The sequence below is a fragment of the Schistocerca serialis genome, chromosome 1, assembly GCF_023864345.2.
Source record: "Schistocerca serialis cubense isolate TAMUIC-IGC-003099 chromosome 1, iqSchSeri2.2, whole genome shotgun sequence".
In the NCBI taxonomy this organism is placed as follows: Eukaryota; Metazoa; Arthropoda; class Insecta; order Orthoptera; family Acrididae; genus Schistocerca; species Schistocerca serialis.
The window spans coordinates 321,227,826-321,245,106 of record NC_064638.1 but is presented as its reverse complement, the minus strand read 5'-3'; the positions used below and the strand labels follow the sequence as shown (position 1 = coordinate 321,245,106).

At 45.2% G+C, this 17,281-nt stretch overlaps 1 protein-coding gene across 1 annotated transcript in view; it reads right to left on the bottom strand.

The window, feature by feature from the left end:
• LOC126470486 (insulin-like growth factor-binding protein-related protein 1) overlaps positions 1-5,923 on the bottom strand; it is a 200,822-nt gene extending 194,899 nt beyond the window's left edge. Inside the window, exon 1 of the mRNA XM_050098398.1 lies at positions 5,791-5,923. Coding sequence (XP_049954355.1) covers positions 5,791-5,923 — 133 coding nt within the window. The remainder of the gene's footprint in view (positions 1-5,790) is intronic.
• Positions 5,924-17,281: the final 11,358 nt, after the last annotated feature.

The following is a 17,281-nucleotide window of genomic DNA, read 5'->3' as shown; positions in this document are numbered from 1 at the left end:
CTAAAAAAATGCCAATTTTTTTTCTTTTGATATAATTACAAATTAACAATTTCGGATTTTTTCCTTTACTTGAACCACGAAACATTTCTTCATGGCAAAGTTCATGATTGTACGTGAGTCCAAAGTATTCAGTAGGTTTCGATGAGTACGTTTGCGAGTATCAAAGTATGTGACAAAAATGGCCCGTACCTTTCGGTAGCTTGACTTTGAAGCTTATATATATTATACCACCAAGTGCCTATAGACCTTAATATGTGACATAAGTTTCAAAGTGATATGGCTACCGTTCCTGAGAAAAAGGGTTTTGAACAGTTGAACGGACAGACAGCTGGACAGACGGACAACAGAGTGATTCTATAATGTTCAGTTTTTATGTATTGAAGTACGGAACTCTAATAAGTGAGACAAAAAAGAAACTTAAGGGAATCGAGGATTCCGATGATTGCACCATCACGAGTTCTGGAGTGCATCAGAGTAGAAGAGTGTATTGTGCTGTAGTAACTCCAGCACTTAAAAAATCGTCACCGAAGACAGTAAGCTATTGTTACGGAAATAAATGAATTGTGACACTGAGACAGAGATTAGCTAGAAGTCGTCTTTATGTTGCAGGTTTTATGCTCTGTAAGAACTCAGCAACGAAGAAACTACAAATTTCAATGCAAATCTTCATAAAGTTGTCTTCTGTACTAACTAGTTTCTTCACAATCAAGGATGAACTAAAAACACCACTAGGGAACGTGCCATCTGTGTACCTAGAACTGTAGGCACTCTTAAGTGGATCAACAGCGCAAAAAGACTAAAACTGGAAAATAGGTTCCGCATTTTTTAGCGAAGATTAGTGGTTAAAAATATAAAAGTATAGGTACCATTTCACTAAAACGTTTCGCGTGGTATGATATACCTTAATCATGAATCTCATCTAGTTACAACTGGCATAGATCGTAAGTACATTTGAATAGAATTCACATAATTGTATAATGCATGTCGCAAGCTTACCACACACTTTCGTCACTCTCACTGAGAAGAAAAGTCCGAATCCGCTAACGGTAAACAAAACTCTTCGGAAACGTATCATAACAAATCTGTTGTTAGACTGCACAGGTTTTAATCACTTCCTCAGCTAACTACAAAATTCTTCAATGTTGTATTGACTTCCTGCACTTTTTTTGTACTGACTTCTTCACTACACCGCGACGTATTTCATAACACAACAGTGTCAAAGTTTTTTATAACTGGTAATCACACCACTGATAATACGTCCAGCTGCTTAGTCGCAGTACAAGCTCGTCGGGGAATCCCGAACTTCTCTCCGGTTTTCACTTACGCAGTACAATTTCGCAACATTGATAATTATACCGCAGCATAGCTCCTTTTTAGCGCATGCAACTTAAGCTCCTTAAAACCCGACAAAAAGCTAATGTCAACAACCATGGCTAGAAGTAAAACACACCTTTATCATAACAGCTTTAATTCAGAATTATAAAGTAAGTTAGCAAAGAGCTTCCGTCTAAGAGACATTTATAAGCAATATCAGTCGTAATCATAACTTCTTACGAAGGATATCATTTCGCTTATCTAGCATTTTCCTCCGAAATCCGATCTCTGCTGATGACTGTTCAGAAAAAATGAGTAAATCTACAGAAAAACAGCGGGTCACTTCACGCTACACTGATTTATTTCAGCTGTCCTTCCACGTTGTCTTACTATCTCATTGGTACTCATGAAACCCATTACTGGAATGACGCTTCAGGCTTACGTAGTCCATGTTCGTATAGAAAAATTGTGGACGCACCGATAAAAATTTTTTCGGTCGTGCCATCAGCAAGTCCCTCTGAGTTCAAAGCCAAAGATGTAGCCCGTATCGTCAGCAAGTGCTTCTCGGTTTCATTTTTATCGTAATTATCGCTGACATTAATTAATTTTTCCTGTCATCTATCAAAGAAATAGTAGTGCCGAGGGATCTCGTTAACCAGAACTTTTCTTCGACTTCAAAAGAACATCCGCTGCGTTCGTTTGCCAAAGTCCTTGGTCCGTCCTGTTGTGCAGTAATCTTCTAATTGAAAAGCTATCAGACAATATGGAAGCGTCGGCCCGCTTTCGGCTGAATTGTTCTCTGGAGCTATCTGCGCCGCTTTCATCATCTGGTGCCGCATCTTTTTTGTCTGTCAGTCTGCGTCTAGTAGCGACCGCAAAAGGCAGAGCAGAAAAGAGGGCGGCAAACAGCTGAGAACGGGGACGGATTCGTAGCGCGTAGGCTGTAGTTGACATACAGTAACTCCAATATGAAAGTGGCTCACGGCAATAATACGCACGGTTAGTGGTATAAAAATATAATCAGAAAGTACTTTTAAACTACCATTGTTGAAAACAGTCGCTCTCCATTTTTGTGCTCGGTTTGTTACAGTCAAACTCACTTCACGCAGAGCTTTAACATCCATTGTTTCAGTACTGCGGCTTATGTTTCCCTTCAACTGATCTGCCGTTTTAGGGTTATTTTCGGCCTCTTTTACTTTCAAATGTTCTCATAGACAATAATCAAAAACAGACAGATCCGACGAACGTGGCTTATCGAGTCTCCTTCTGCGAGGCTTCATAAACTAGAGAGCAACTAACGAGATACGTGGCACGTAGTCTCCTCTTGCTGCAAAAAGCAGAGTGCCTTTCATGTTCCTTTACCTGAGACTAGAGGTACTCGACAATTTGAAGATAAACGTCTATATTGACAGCGGTTTCATAGAACTTCGAGCCGGTAATTTGACTGCCAGAAACCGCACACCAAACTTCAATCATTTCCATCGTGAAGCGTAATTTGTTGCACAATGTGAGGGTTCGAACTGACCAGTAACAATTAGTATGCCTGTTCACACAGCGCGAAAGATGAAATCAAGCTTCACCACTCGCCATCCAAAATCTTTTTAAGCGACAACTCGCCATACGTTACGTTATTTTCTTTATCACCTCGAAGTAATGCCTGAACAACTGAAACGTGTCTCCAGAATGAAATTTTTCACTCTGCAACGGAGAGTACGTTGGTATGAAACTTCCTAGCGGATGAGATAATGCGGAACCGATTTATACTGGCAAAAATTACACTACTGGCCATTAAAATTGCTACACCACGAAGATGACGTGCTACAGACGCGAAATTTAACCGACAGGAAGAACATGCTGTGATATGCAAATGATTAGCTTTTCAGAGCATTCACACAAGGTTGGCGCCGGTGGCGACACCTACAACGTGCTGACATGAGGAACGTTTCCAACCGATTTCTCATACCCAAACAGCAGTTGACCGGCGTTGCCTGGTGAAACGTTGTTGTGATGCCTCGCGTAAGGAGGAGAAATTAGTACCATCACGTTTCCGACTTTGATAAAGGTCGGATTGTAGCCTATCGCGACTGCGGTTTATCGTATCTCGACATTGCTGCTCGCGCTGGTCGAGATCCAATGACTGTTAGCAGAATATGGAATCGGTGGGTTCAAGAGGGTAATACGGAATGCCATGCTGGATCCCAACGACCTCGTATCACTAGCAGTCGAGATGACAGGCATCATATCCGCATGACTGTAACTGATCGTGCAGCCACGTCTCGATCCCTGAGTAAACAAGTGGGGACGTTTGCAAGACAACAACCATCTGCATAAACAGTTCGACGACGTTTGCAGCAGTACGGACTATTAGCTCGGAGACCATGGCTGCGGTTACCCTTGACGCTGCATCACAGACAGGAGCGCCTGCGATGGTGTACTCAACGACGAACCTGGGTGCACGAATGGCAAAACGTCATTTTTTTCGGATGAATCTCGGTTCTGTTTACAGCATCATGATGGTCGCATCCGTGTTTGTCGACATCGCGGTGAACGCACATTGGAAGCGCGTATCTCCTGGCGTGATGGTATGGGGTGCCATTGGTTACATGTCTCGGTCACCTCTTGTTCGCATTGACGGCACTTTGAACAGTGGACGTTACATTTCACATGTGTTACGACCCGTGGCTCTACCCTTCACTCGATCCCTGTGAAACCCTACATTTCAGCAGGATAATGCACGACCGCATGTTGAAGGTCCTGTACTGGCCTTTCTGGATACAGAAAATGTTCGACTGATGCCCTGGCCAGCACTTTCTCCAGATCTCTCACCAACTGAAAACATCTGGTCAATGGTGGCCGAGCAACTGGCTCGTCACAATACGCCAGTCACTACTCTTGATGAACTGTGGTATCGTGTCGGAGCTGCATGGGCAGCTGTACCTCTATACGCCATCCAAGCTCTGTTTGACTCAATGCCCAGGCCTATCAAGGCCGTTATTACGGCCAGAGGTGTTTGTTCTGGTACCGATTTCTCAGGATCTATGCATCCAAATTGCTTGAAAATGTAATCACATGTCTGTTCTAGTATAATATATTTGTACAATGAATACCCGTTTATCATCTGCATTTCTTCTTGGTGTAGCAATTTTAATGGCCAGTAGTGTAGTTCCGATTTTGGCCACCAGGTGCAAATCTGGCGCTGTGAATGCAAGAAAGACATATAGAAATGCTCCATTTGTGATATATTACGAATAGGATGTGGGCAGAAAAGATAAAACAAGTAAGAAAGGCATAATGTAGATTATGCCACTGATTACACAATTTGTTCAGTTTGAGCCCCGGAGACGTTAACGAGATGCTGTCAACACCAGATATGCACCTGGTGGACCACCGTGAGAATCTGCACTTTTATAATGACCACCCGGTACCACAGACCTAGGCAGGCACACGATGATAACAACATTTGTCCCGACTTTTCATTGTTTCATTTTTCCTGTTGCAGGTACCCAAGTAATGTTGTGAGCATTAGGTGATGAATTTAGTAGACTGCGATATAAGGAAGTAGTCAGTGTGGCATAAGGAAGTTTGGGTCGATCTGGGGAGTGTACAGAGATAACCGAAGTGGTTAAGGCGACTGCTTGTGATAAGTGAGAAATCTGGGTTAGAAGCCCTGTCCGCCATAAATTTTCGTACGTCTCTCTTGGGTAGCAGATCTATGCCTACTATAGCTGATGTCGTGAAATTCACCGTCGGACAACAAAGTTCGAAATAATTAGGTCTACATTACGACCACTTCCTTAACAAAACCACGGACTTTAACGAAACTGTGTATTCTTCAGGGAAAGACTAGCGCATTCACACCGGAAACTCCGCAGCTGAGTACGGCTAGTATGGGATTCCTCATCTGATAGCCATTAGAAATTTAAAAATTCCTACACACGAAGTCCGGGCTGATTATAATGACCATCATTCATCGTTCAATCGTGAGCCGTGTGGCGTACGTGATGATGGTCAATGTCACCGCTTGCAGCAGGATTTTTAATGCGACGCGAGATGGTCTTGAATTTCGACATTCGGACAGACGTATAAGTAATGTCCAGATGGAACATGTGGGGTTCAGACAGACGACTATTCGGGTCTTTGAATGACCGTTTGAAGTTCCCGACGACATAGTAGTTACAGCGTTGAGCACCTACAGGAAAGTGATTAGCAATACGGCTGAAAATGGGCGCACTTCACCACATAGTTCGTTCTTAATGGGGTGCGACAGATCTGCACTGAACTTTCCAAACATGTACCGTCCCATTTGTACATTGGCGGCTGTCGTCCCATCATCATCTATGACCGTCAACCGAAGACACTTTCGAAATGCATTCAAGAAGGTCATGTACGTTCTAACTGTCTGCAACGTCGAATTACCCAGTTACCGCCAGGGGAGCAGCAGAGATGCCTACACCAACTGTGTTCCCATTGACGTACGCTCTTTTTGTCGACCACCGCTCACCGACCGCGTCGTCGTCTTTATCACGACCATCGTCGCCTCTCGAGCAGCAGCAGGACGACGCAGAAGCAATGAAAATGTCGACTGAGTCCTCTCCAGCAGCACCTTCATCACGAGACGGTGGGTGACAGGCGTTGGGGACAGAAGACGCGTCCACGGTTGAGCCAACCAAAGCCTTCGTCCCTGGCGGACATTCAGGGGTCTTCGGACACTGACACCCATGTGTGCAAACAAACCTCTTCAAAGCGAAGGAAGAAACACCGGCTGGGTCCAGCGGATTCCCACCGGATACTGTCTCAGGAAGAAGATGACCCCAATGGCAGCATCCTTATTTGCAGGACGAAATAGTCACAGAACCTCCAGTCCGTCCCCTGGTGGCGACTGCATTGGCAACACACACATACAGCGAAATGCCAATAGATGTAGGACAACAACAGAGCTATCCTACGACTCCACAGCAGATAAAACACTGACCACTATAGGCAGAGTGCCTCAACAGGACGACAGCCAATCCTCCTGTTGTCCGACGATGTCGATGAAGGCCCATACTATGGGGCGGTTGTGCCGACTGCAACTACGCCACTCTGCGAATTTTGACTGATGAAGGACTTATGAAAGGGTGTGCTGGCGGAGGCAGAGTCGTTCCGAAATATTGCGGCTCTTCATACACTCATGAGCGCTTCTAATTCCTCCGTTCAGCGACAACCTTATCGGATAGACGCTGTTGCTCTCTGTACCATCGGTACACGCGTCAAGCTCCAGATGTTCTGTAACATGCTGAGGGTGGCAGATCTTGATGTGGCTCTCCTGCAAGAAGCTTCGCTTGATCTGCTCTCACCTATTTATGTGTGCGACATCCACCATACACTGTGCGTGGAGAATGGCCATTGGACAGCCATATTCCTGAAGAAAGGTATTGAGATGGACAACGTGATCTAGCTCCAATCAACTCGTCACTTTTCGGGACGTCAGGATCCTCAACTTATAATTTGCTTCTTCTGGTACTGATGAACGAAGAGAATGGGTCCAATTTAATATGGAAGAGATAGCGCCACTGTTTGGTCGTTACGACCACATCGTCCTTGGGAGTGACTTTAACTGCATCTTATCCCAGAAGGACTAAATACCACACTTCACTAAATACGCAGAACTGAGCCAGCTTGTAAATGAACTGCACCTCATAGATACCTGGCTACGCATACACGGCAACCAGCGAGGATTCACTTGTGTAACCAGCCACTCGGCGAGCCGCCTTGATCGTGTCTACATCCCCACAGGACGCTTGATGTGAAACCATTTCCGACGGCATTCACTGACTATGTTGCTTATGTCTGCACGTTATCCCTACCGTGGCAGAAGGCGCAACGTGAGCGGGACTGAATGTTGTGCTCCTCAACGAACCACAGTGCCGACATTTGATAACAGAGAAGCCGAGGGAATGTGAGAGATGCCTACCATCACATCCGACCACGCTTAGGTGGTGGCTCGAATGCACCATGCCCGCCCTCCAACGCACACTGATCCAATACGGCTGCGAAACAATGCGTTGGCATCACCAAACAATGGCGAACTATTTCATGCTGCTATGGGAGATCCCCGCCCAAGTGCTGTCTGAAGCAGGACAGATGGAATCACGGCGGATAAAGGCGAATATCATCACCCTCACACGACGCCGTCTGGAGCGTACACTCGTACGTGCGCGCATTGTCAGGATTGGATCGGAGGCGAACCTACATCCATGCACCGTATCATCCACGACAAACAGCGGTGCCGGAGGACGTTAGTATATGCCCTCGACATGCCGGCTGGCCGACGCCTGTAGAATCATTTCTGGAACATCGACGGCGCTTCTAATAGCAGAGAACCACGATGCCTCAGCGAGTGACGATCTTCTGCATTAGCTGGCTGGTGTTCTCGATGGAGAGGCGACGTTAAGAGCCTGAACCCGACCGATCACATTGAAATTGCTCTTCTTAAGGGGCTAATAACAAATCACCAGATGTGGATGGTTTTCCGCTGCGCTTTAAACGACCTTATGGCTGCTCACTACTACCTGAATTCGTCGGAAGCCTCCTTCGTCCGATCCCCACGACATCGAGCGGCAGTGGCGTTGCACGTTATCGCCCTCTCAATATGCTTAATAGTGACTTCAGACTCTTTATCCGGTTTCTAACCACTCGCATTCGGTGTGTCCTGCCCGAATTGTTTCCTTGGCTGAACAGTAACAGAAATACACAGACAGCACTCGAAGATCGTAGGGTCGCCATCGCCCTGGCAGAGGCTTGTCGCTTCAGTGGAGTTATGTTGTCGATGGACTTCGACCACGCCTTTAATAGAATGAATTATGACCACCTGAGGGCCGTGTTGTGACGAATGGCCTTCCCCCTGGCCTTCATCTACACAATCATGCGTCTACTCCCAAATGCTACATCACAAGTGATAATCAATGAACGAACACATGGCAGCCTCAGAGGTCATCTCCCGATCGGTACAGCAAGGATGCCCACTATCAGTAATTCCGTATGCCATAGCCCTCGAACCACTGTTACATGGGGCGCGATGCTGGCTGACGGGAACTGCATTGAAAGGTCGTGCCTTCATCTGCCGAGCATATGCGGACGATCTGGTGTTTCTGCGCCATCGGGTGACGAAGTGCAAGGGACGCAGGAATGGACTGCCACATACGGACCTGCTGCAGATAACCATATGAATTTAATGAAGTCCTAAGCAGTGGTGATAGGCAGGGTCTCCAAGAAGGATGTGTGACCCCGTTCTGATTACAACATACTCTTAAATGTTCAGAGACTGCCTTCATACCCAACATCAGGAACGCGGCGGTGATTAATTATACCCGACTGCTTGAAGGGATACGAGCGAGTGTCCGAGGCAATCTACTCAACACTAAACACGATTCAAACGGTTGCTTATGTCAACGTTCATTTGGCTTCCAGAATACCCCATTTGGCTACCATCTTATCGATGCCATTGATCATGCTACACACAAATTGATGGCGGTCTTTGTCTACTTCATTCTGCAGGACTGATACTAAACGGTCGATACGATACACTCACCCTTCCTATCAGCGACAGCGGCCTAGATCTCGTCATCGTCGAATTACGAGCGGCTGCCCTCTACAAAAGAACGATGATCAAGTTGTAGATCCGATGCCAGCCCAGCTTAATAGGCATCCTGTTCGAAGAGCAGGCTCCTACCTCCAGCTTACCGCCCACGGCAGTGGCGCGTCATACACTCCTGGCCATTAAAACTGCTACACCAAGAGGAAATGCAGATTATAAACGGGTATTCATTGGACAAATATATTAATTATCCTAGAACTGACATGTGATTACATTTTCATGTAATTTGGGTGCATAGATCCTGAGAAATCAGAACCCAGAATAACCACCTCTTGCCGTAATAACGGCCTTGATACGCCTGGGCATTGAGTCAAACAGAGCTTGGATGGCGTGTACAGGTACAGCTGCCCATGCAGCTCCGACACGATACCACAGTTCATCAAGAGTAGTGACTGGCGCATTGTGACGGGCCAGTTGTTCGGCCACCATTGACCAGACGTTTTCAATTGGTGAGAGATCTGGAGAATGTGCTGGCCAGGACAGCAGTCGAACATTTTCTGTATCCATCAATGCCCGTACAGGACCTGCAACATGCGCTCGTGCGTTATTCTGCTGAAATGTAGGGTTTCGCAGGGATCGAATGAAGGGTAGAGCCACGGGTCGTAACACATCTGAAATGTAACGTCCACTGTTCAAAGTGCCGTCAGTGCGAACAAGAGGTGACCGAGACGTGTAACCAATGGCACCCCATACCATCACGCCGGGTGATACGCCCGTATGGCGATGACGATACACGCTTCCAATGTGCGTTCACCGAGATGTCGCCAAACACGGATGCGATCATCATGATGCTGTAAACATAACCTGGATTCATCCGAAAAATGACTTTTTGCCATTCGTGCACCCAGGTTCGTCGTTGAGTACTCCATCGCAGGCGTTCCTGTCTGTGACGCAGCGTCAAGGGTAACCGCAGCCATGGACTCCGAGCTGATAGTCCATGCTGCTGCAAACGTCGTCGAACTGTTCGTGCAGATGGTTCTTGTCTTGCAAACGATCCCATCTGTTGACTCAGGGATCGAGACGTGGCTGCACGATCCGTTACAGCCATGCGGATAAGATGCCTGTCATCTCGACTGCTAGTGATACGAGGCCTTTGGAATCCAGCACGGCGTTCCGTATTACCCTCCTGCACCCACCGATCCATATTCTGCTAACAGTCATTGGATCTTGACCAACACGAGCAGCAATGTCGCGATACGATAAAGCGCTATCACGATAGGCTACAATCCGACCTTTATCAAAGTCGGAAACGTGATGGTACCTTACACGAGACACCTTAGCAACGTTTCACCAGGCAACGCCGGTCAACCGCTGTTTGTGTATGATAAATCGGTTGGAAACTTTCCTCATGTCACCACGTTGTAGGTGTTTCCACCGGCGCCAACCTTGTGTGAATGCTCTGAAAAGCTAATCATTTGCCAATAGTGCGCAAAGTTATATGGATAACCTACTGCCCGCCACCATGTTTTATAATATCAATAACATTTTCTATACCGATTTTGCCTATAGTCACCCTCGGAATGAGTAATATGTTCTACTCATTGACGAAACCCCAATGTAAAACGCTTTCTGCGTTTCAGCGTTAATGGTTAAACATGGATCCAGGGGCTATCAGTGTAATATGAAGTCCGCAACTCCACAGTGAAATTGTTACGTAGCAAAAGCGTACTTTCTGTTAAAAAATGAATCCCAACATCTCCAAAGTGCAACTGTTATGTAGCTAGAGCGTACGTTGTTTAAAAACAGTGAATCTCAACATCTCGACTTATTCAGTTACAGTGTACTTTGTTTAACATAACGAACCAGAACACCTACACAGTATAACTGTTACACAGCAAGAATGTAATTTGTTTAAAGACATGAACCGCAACAACCTCACAGTGTAATAGTTACACAGCAAGAGTATAACTTGTTTAAAGAAATTAACTCCAACATGTCCAAAGTGTAAATGTCGCATAGCAAGTGTGTACTTCGTCTAAAACAGTCTCTTACATATAGAAGTGACGGAACCAAACGATAAACAGCCACGAATAGAGGGGAGAGGGAGTGAAAGAGAGGGGGAGTGGGAGGTAATAAATTATCCTAGTGATAAGGATAGCACGGGAATAAATTATCCTAATTGGAGCTTTATAGAAGCAAACTATACAGAAGCCTGAATTATGTGTTAAAAAAGTCTTTCTCATTTCATCAGAAACCTAAGGATATAAACTGCTGTCATGTAAATTGCTAACATTCGAGTATGGAACACAACTTTAATCGATTGATTTTTTATTTTCTTGTATTATTATCATTATTATTTTTATTTTATTTTTTTCTAAATCTGGTCCAGTTTCCCTGTAAGCTTCCACTTGCCTTCCCTAATAATGATTCTACATGATCGTTCCATTTAATAGTATTACATATGAATACGTGTATGATGTTCAGTGGTAATCTTATAATTATGTACTGTAAGTTCCTTCCTCTACGCTATAGCCATTATTGTGTATTTAAAGTTAACATCCTTCATCATACCCAGAGGAAATTTTGTCCTTGGTTTTACACAATTCTTTATGACTGTGCAAGGATGATACCTCTACACAGCAGTATCGTCACCGAGCAGTTGAGAGATTGCAGAGCACTCTCACTTCCAATTCGGTGTTATGCCACTTCATGTTCTTAGGGAATACGATCTTTATTGTGTTTTTGACTTCATACATCATGATGAAATGGTGGGCAGTAGTTAATGCTCTTGCTTGCCTGCTCTAGGGAAAGAATAAAGACAAGCTTTACCCGCGTTCAGAGGAATAGCGTGCCGATTCAAACGACTGCATTAAAAGTGCACGGCGACGGTGGGCCGAGGGAAGCGCGTTTTTTTCTGCGGAACCTGGTGGGAACATTTCCGGACGGCCGAGTTCCATAGTCTCATTGTACAGGCACATTGGATGGCGCCGGTCAGGAGGCAGCCGAGTCCAGGTACACTGGCTAGCGCCGAGAAGTCGCCGCTGCAATGGCTAGCGCATTGTAGACCGGCAATAAAGCAGACGATGGGCCCTTGTTAGGCAGGGAGCCGGCAAAACAACTGTGAGCATTCTGCGAATTTCCGTGGGACAGGGCCACTGGTGCCGAGACGTCCAGACTCTGTTACAAAACATATTTGTGAAAGCATGAGGCTTTTAGCGAGTTTATGGCCGTTCCGTGGAAACTTTGAAATGGACGCAACAGGGGAGATAACAAGCTTTTTATGAAGGGTTGTAGTTCCATCCTGGTCATGTTGTTAGCAAAAGACATGGCAAACGCGTGGGAAAGAGGCCGCGTAGCCGAATCTTATTTCCTTTTCTCCCAATTAACTTTAAAGTCTCTGATTGGTCAAATCGGTGTTGCAGAGCAAATGCCTCTCTCCCCGCTTCGAATGCTGGGCTCCAGCACATGATTGACTTGTGCTAAAGTGGGGGAAGTCTGAGATGTAAATGTGCTTTGCTACCGAGCTGAGTAGGAAGCAGACAGAAAGAGAAGATGGCTCTGAGCACTATGGGACTCAACATCTTAGGTCATAAGTCCCCTAGAACTTGGAACTACTTAAACCTAACTAACCTAAGGACATCACACACATCCATGCCCGAGGCAGGATTCGAACCTGCGACCGTAGCAGTCCCGCAGTTCCGGACAGCAGCGCCAGAGCCGCACGGCCACCGCGGCCGGCAGAAAGAGAAGAGATCTCACTCTTGTACTAGCACTTCACTAGTAAAGAACTGCAGGTCTCTACCCAAACGGTGAGACTTGTGTCCATTGCTAGTGTGCCACGTAGAGCCTGTGCTAGTCACCTTCTGAACTGTCAGAGGTACTGCTTCTAGCATCAAGCGCACAGTGAGTGATGAGTGGGTGTACTTATTTGTTTTGAGAAGGGCGTCTAAACATTTGACATATTCTGTCATGCATAGTCATGGCATGGAGTCAAATTGGTTTGGCAGACCAGCAAACGGGTCCACCTGCACACTGGTATCCACTGGGGTTTCAGACGCTCATAGGAAAGTACCTGCATTCCGAATTAACTGAAAGCGAGACCGCGTACTTGTATTTTTCGGGCACGCACCATTAATAACAGATTGCAGTCGTCCATACTTCAGTCGCCGAACGCATCATGGTGTGCCGCCCTGACCAGCAGGAGGGTAACGTATTCGCAGCTATGGCATAGGGCTCCAACATATATTTCTCAGCACCCTGTTCTTTCGATCCATATTTTTCTTTTTGGAATGGTAGAATATAGATACTTGATGGTGGTGTAGTTTTTGGGCCATAACCTGTATTCACGTTTATGAACTCAGATAAAGCGATTAGCGTTCCGGCTAGTGCTGTGTGTCGATCCCCAGCTGTTCACTTTGTCCACCATAGAACCCATGTTAGTGAAAGCATTTGTCAAATAAAAATGTTTGTGTGATGTTCATTTAGTCATTTTTGTTGTCTTGTGATGTTAAGGATGAATAAATCTATTGTCATTTAGATCCCAACTTCTCCCTGAATTCTGATTAACAGTAAATTCCCATTTAATTATTAAAGTCGAAATTTGAAAAGTAAATAGAAGGCTTTCACAGTCTTATAGTGCTGCTGATCCTGTCTACTAAATCGTTTAAATATACTGAAATATGAGACACCCGCTATAGTGCACTGGTTCTATTAGTTCATTAGTTAAGTATTCCTCGACTAAAGACTTAAAAATGTTTCAAATATGATGATTTTAGTGTGACTCAGACTCGTTCTGTACGCTGAATACACGAAACTGTAATAACATATTTGGTATTTTGGACCGTACTATAAAATTTTTTGAACAGATAATTCTTTCCACACGGCTTCTTATTCTATTACGATGACCATTTCTCCTTATGTAGACAGGAGTCAACAAAATGTTTCCGTACAGAACTTCAAATCTGACGGTAAGCTGTAATGACATATTCACGCTGAGCCCAGGCAGAACAAAATAGTGACTATTTTATCTTATTTCTATTCCCGTAGCCTCACGCAAACGAGACAAGCCACTGCAGTGACCCACAGAGCACTGTGGCTGGTACTATTGATACTGCTTTAGTTCAACACTGACAGATCTACCTGTATTTGTGTGCGCAGTACGTTACATTTATTTAAGTTCGGTGTTGACTCTCAGTCGTCACACTTCTCTTTCTTTTTTATTCTTTGCCTGTCGGCGCACGTACGTGCGTTGTGTTTACGGGTATAGGAAATCCTGCATGGCTGTGTATTTTATTCGTTTGAATATTTAGCATTTTATTTTTTCATTGTTATAGTGGTCTACACAGTGAGTGACAGGTTGGGCGAAGACAGCTTTCTACCTAAAGAGATGTTACTATTGCACTGCGACATGATTACGGGAGAATTACCAGGAATATTACTCTACAGTTCCTCGAAATGAAACACCTAAAACGCACAGAATATTATTTATAATTCAGAGATGAAAAAACATCCCGAGATTTGCATATGCGGATATCCAAAACCATCCAAAACAAGTCTCAGGCTGGTCTTTGTACTGAACAAACGGTCGCAAATCCCGAACACATGTCTCAGCCTTGTCAAAGGCTATCTTCTTGTCTCGAAAGATGATGAGCTGGATAAAGAATTATACCAGTAGGTAAAAAGAGACTAGAAAAAACATCGAGCACATACTGTTTTCCACATTTTTTTAATCTTTTCAGCTTCTTCTGTATGCAGTTTCTGTGATCGAAGAGGTAATCATTGAACCATGACACTCTAATTCTCGTAATATCTCCTCTCAGCAAGCTATCACATGCTGCTTTCAGCAAACCTTAGCTGCAATCTAGAGACTCTAACCTACAATTTGTTAAATAGTTAGATTTTGTTCTGTATATCCCACAGCGCACTATAAGTAACTAAGAAGTACGGCAAGTTCTCGCATGCATAATGACCAAGTGGCAGGAGGTATATGTCTACCATCTAGCCAAAAAATGGTTTCAAAACCAGTCATATCGGCCACTTTGCTCTCGACTAGCATTTGGGAAAAAATTAACTGTGTATATAACAGACATCTAAATACGAGGGTCATTTCAAAAGTCCTGCACACTGCACATGCGCGGCCGTTATAGTGGCATCGTGAAGTTGAAATTCATGTCAATTGTGAGCGAGACTTTAGGCGAGACGATCGTGAAATTATTTGTTTGCTTGTGACGGCGTCGCAAGTAAATGTTCATATGTGTGTGAAATCTTATGGGACTTAACTGCTAAGGTCATCAGTCCCTAAGCTTACACACTACTTAACCTAAATTATCCTAAGGACAAACACACACACCCATGCCCGAGCGAGGACTCGAACCTCCACCGGGACCAGCCGCACAGTCCATCACTGCAGCGCCTAAGACCGCTCGGCTAATCCCGCGCGGCTGTCGTGAGTAATTCAATTTTAAAATGGAAGCTGAAATCGAGGCAGATCGTATTGCACATAATGACCAGCGTACCTACATCAAAATCGAATCCCCTCGTGGAAAGAAAGCGACAGAAATTTACAACGCTTTGAGAGAGGTGCGTGGGAGTAGTGTAGTGGATCGCAGCACAGTATCACGGTGGTCTACACGTTTCCGTGAAAGTCGGGTAGGCACTGAGGACAACCCAAGATGTGGAAGGCCATCAACTGCAACAAACTACGTCTCACAGGTTATCGTTAACGACGTTTTGAAAGAGGATCGACGAAAAACTTGTGAAGAAATTGCGCATGAGGCCACAATATCTATCACTTCAGTTTACTGAATCATAACTGGAAAGTTAAAGATGAGGAAAGTTGTGCCAGATGGATTCCGCATGATCCAAGTGAAGAATAGAAAGCAACTAGCAAAATAACCGCAGAAGAACTGCTGCAAAGTTGTCGAACGTTCCTGATAAGGACTATTGCACTTCATGAAAACTAAATACGAGATTTTGAGTCAGAACTGAAGTCTCAGTCTGACAATGGAAAAGCTCCGACTCTCCACGTCCGAAAAAACTACGTCGCCAGCAACAAAGGTGAAACTGGTGATGATCTTTGCATATGTCATGAATGGAATCATAACTATAGAATGCCCCGATGGACGTCTTTAATAAACGCGCACTAGAAGCTGTTTCTGAAAAATGTTTTGGGCCCGAAAATTCGGCTGACATGCTTGCAGCTGGTGTCCTCATTTCGCACAATAAGGCAAGCCCTCGTATTGCCCTACCTGTGAGAGAAACACTCGACAAATACGGATCGGAAATACTTTCCCACTCACCAAACAGACCTGATATGAGTCCACCAGACTATGATTTGTTTTCCAAGCAGAAGGAACAACTGCGTGGAAAGCGTTTTGATATAACTGAAGAAGCTTTCAGTAAGGTGATCCTAGCCCGGCCGGTTGGCAGTTCGGTCTAACGCACGGCTTTCCGGGAGGGAAGGAGCGCCTGGTCCCCGGCACGAATCGGCCCGGCGGATTAGTGTCGAGGTCCAATGAGCTGGCCAGTCGGTGGATGGTTTTTAGGCGGTTTTCCATCTACCTCGGGAAATGCGGGCTGGTTCCCCTTACTCCGCCTCAGCTACACTATGCGGGCGATTGCTGCGCAAACAAGTTCTCCACGTACGCGTACCCACCATTACTCTACCACGCAAACATAGGGGTTACACTCGTCTGGTGTGACACGTTCCCTGGGGGAGGGGTCCACAGGTGGCCGAACCGCACATTAACCCTGGGTTCGCTGTGGGGCGGCGGAGGGGTGAATTGGACTGCGGTAGTCGTCGTGGGGTTGTGGACAACTGCGGCTGCGGTGGGGACGGAGCTTCTCCGTCGTTTCTAGGTCCCCGGTTAACGTAACATAAGAAAAGGTGATCCTAGTAATCAGGCAGCTCAAGAAGGAAGGTGCGCTATCCAGAATACAGAAGTTGCCCAAACGTTGGGAAGCTGTCATATGCACGTATGGAGATTATATTGAAGGACTGCAAAGGTATTTTGTAAAACGAATTATTTTCTATAATTCTGTCTTACAATATGCAGAACTTTTGAAATCACACTCGCATTTCTGAGCTCTTAAAGGTCTCTTCGCTGTGCTGCCCCCTCGACTGAAGACGAAGATGTATTAAGTAATGCTGGCCAGCTGATACGATAGTATGCGCTATAGAATTGTTACTAAGCTAAATGAAGTATCTTGCTATAAAAGTCACAACTGACGACAGGACATAGCCTCAATGGAAGGGTAGAAATCTGTGTTAGATATCTGGCCGCATTCGGTACCTTGCCGCCAGTGTTGGCCACTGGATGCAATAAAAATTTAATATTACTACAGCTGAAAAATCTGTCTGCATCTGTGTGGAAAAAAAACACGCGATATTGA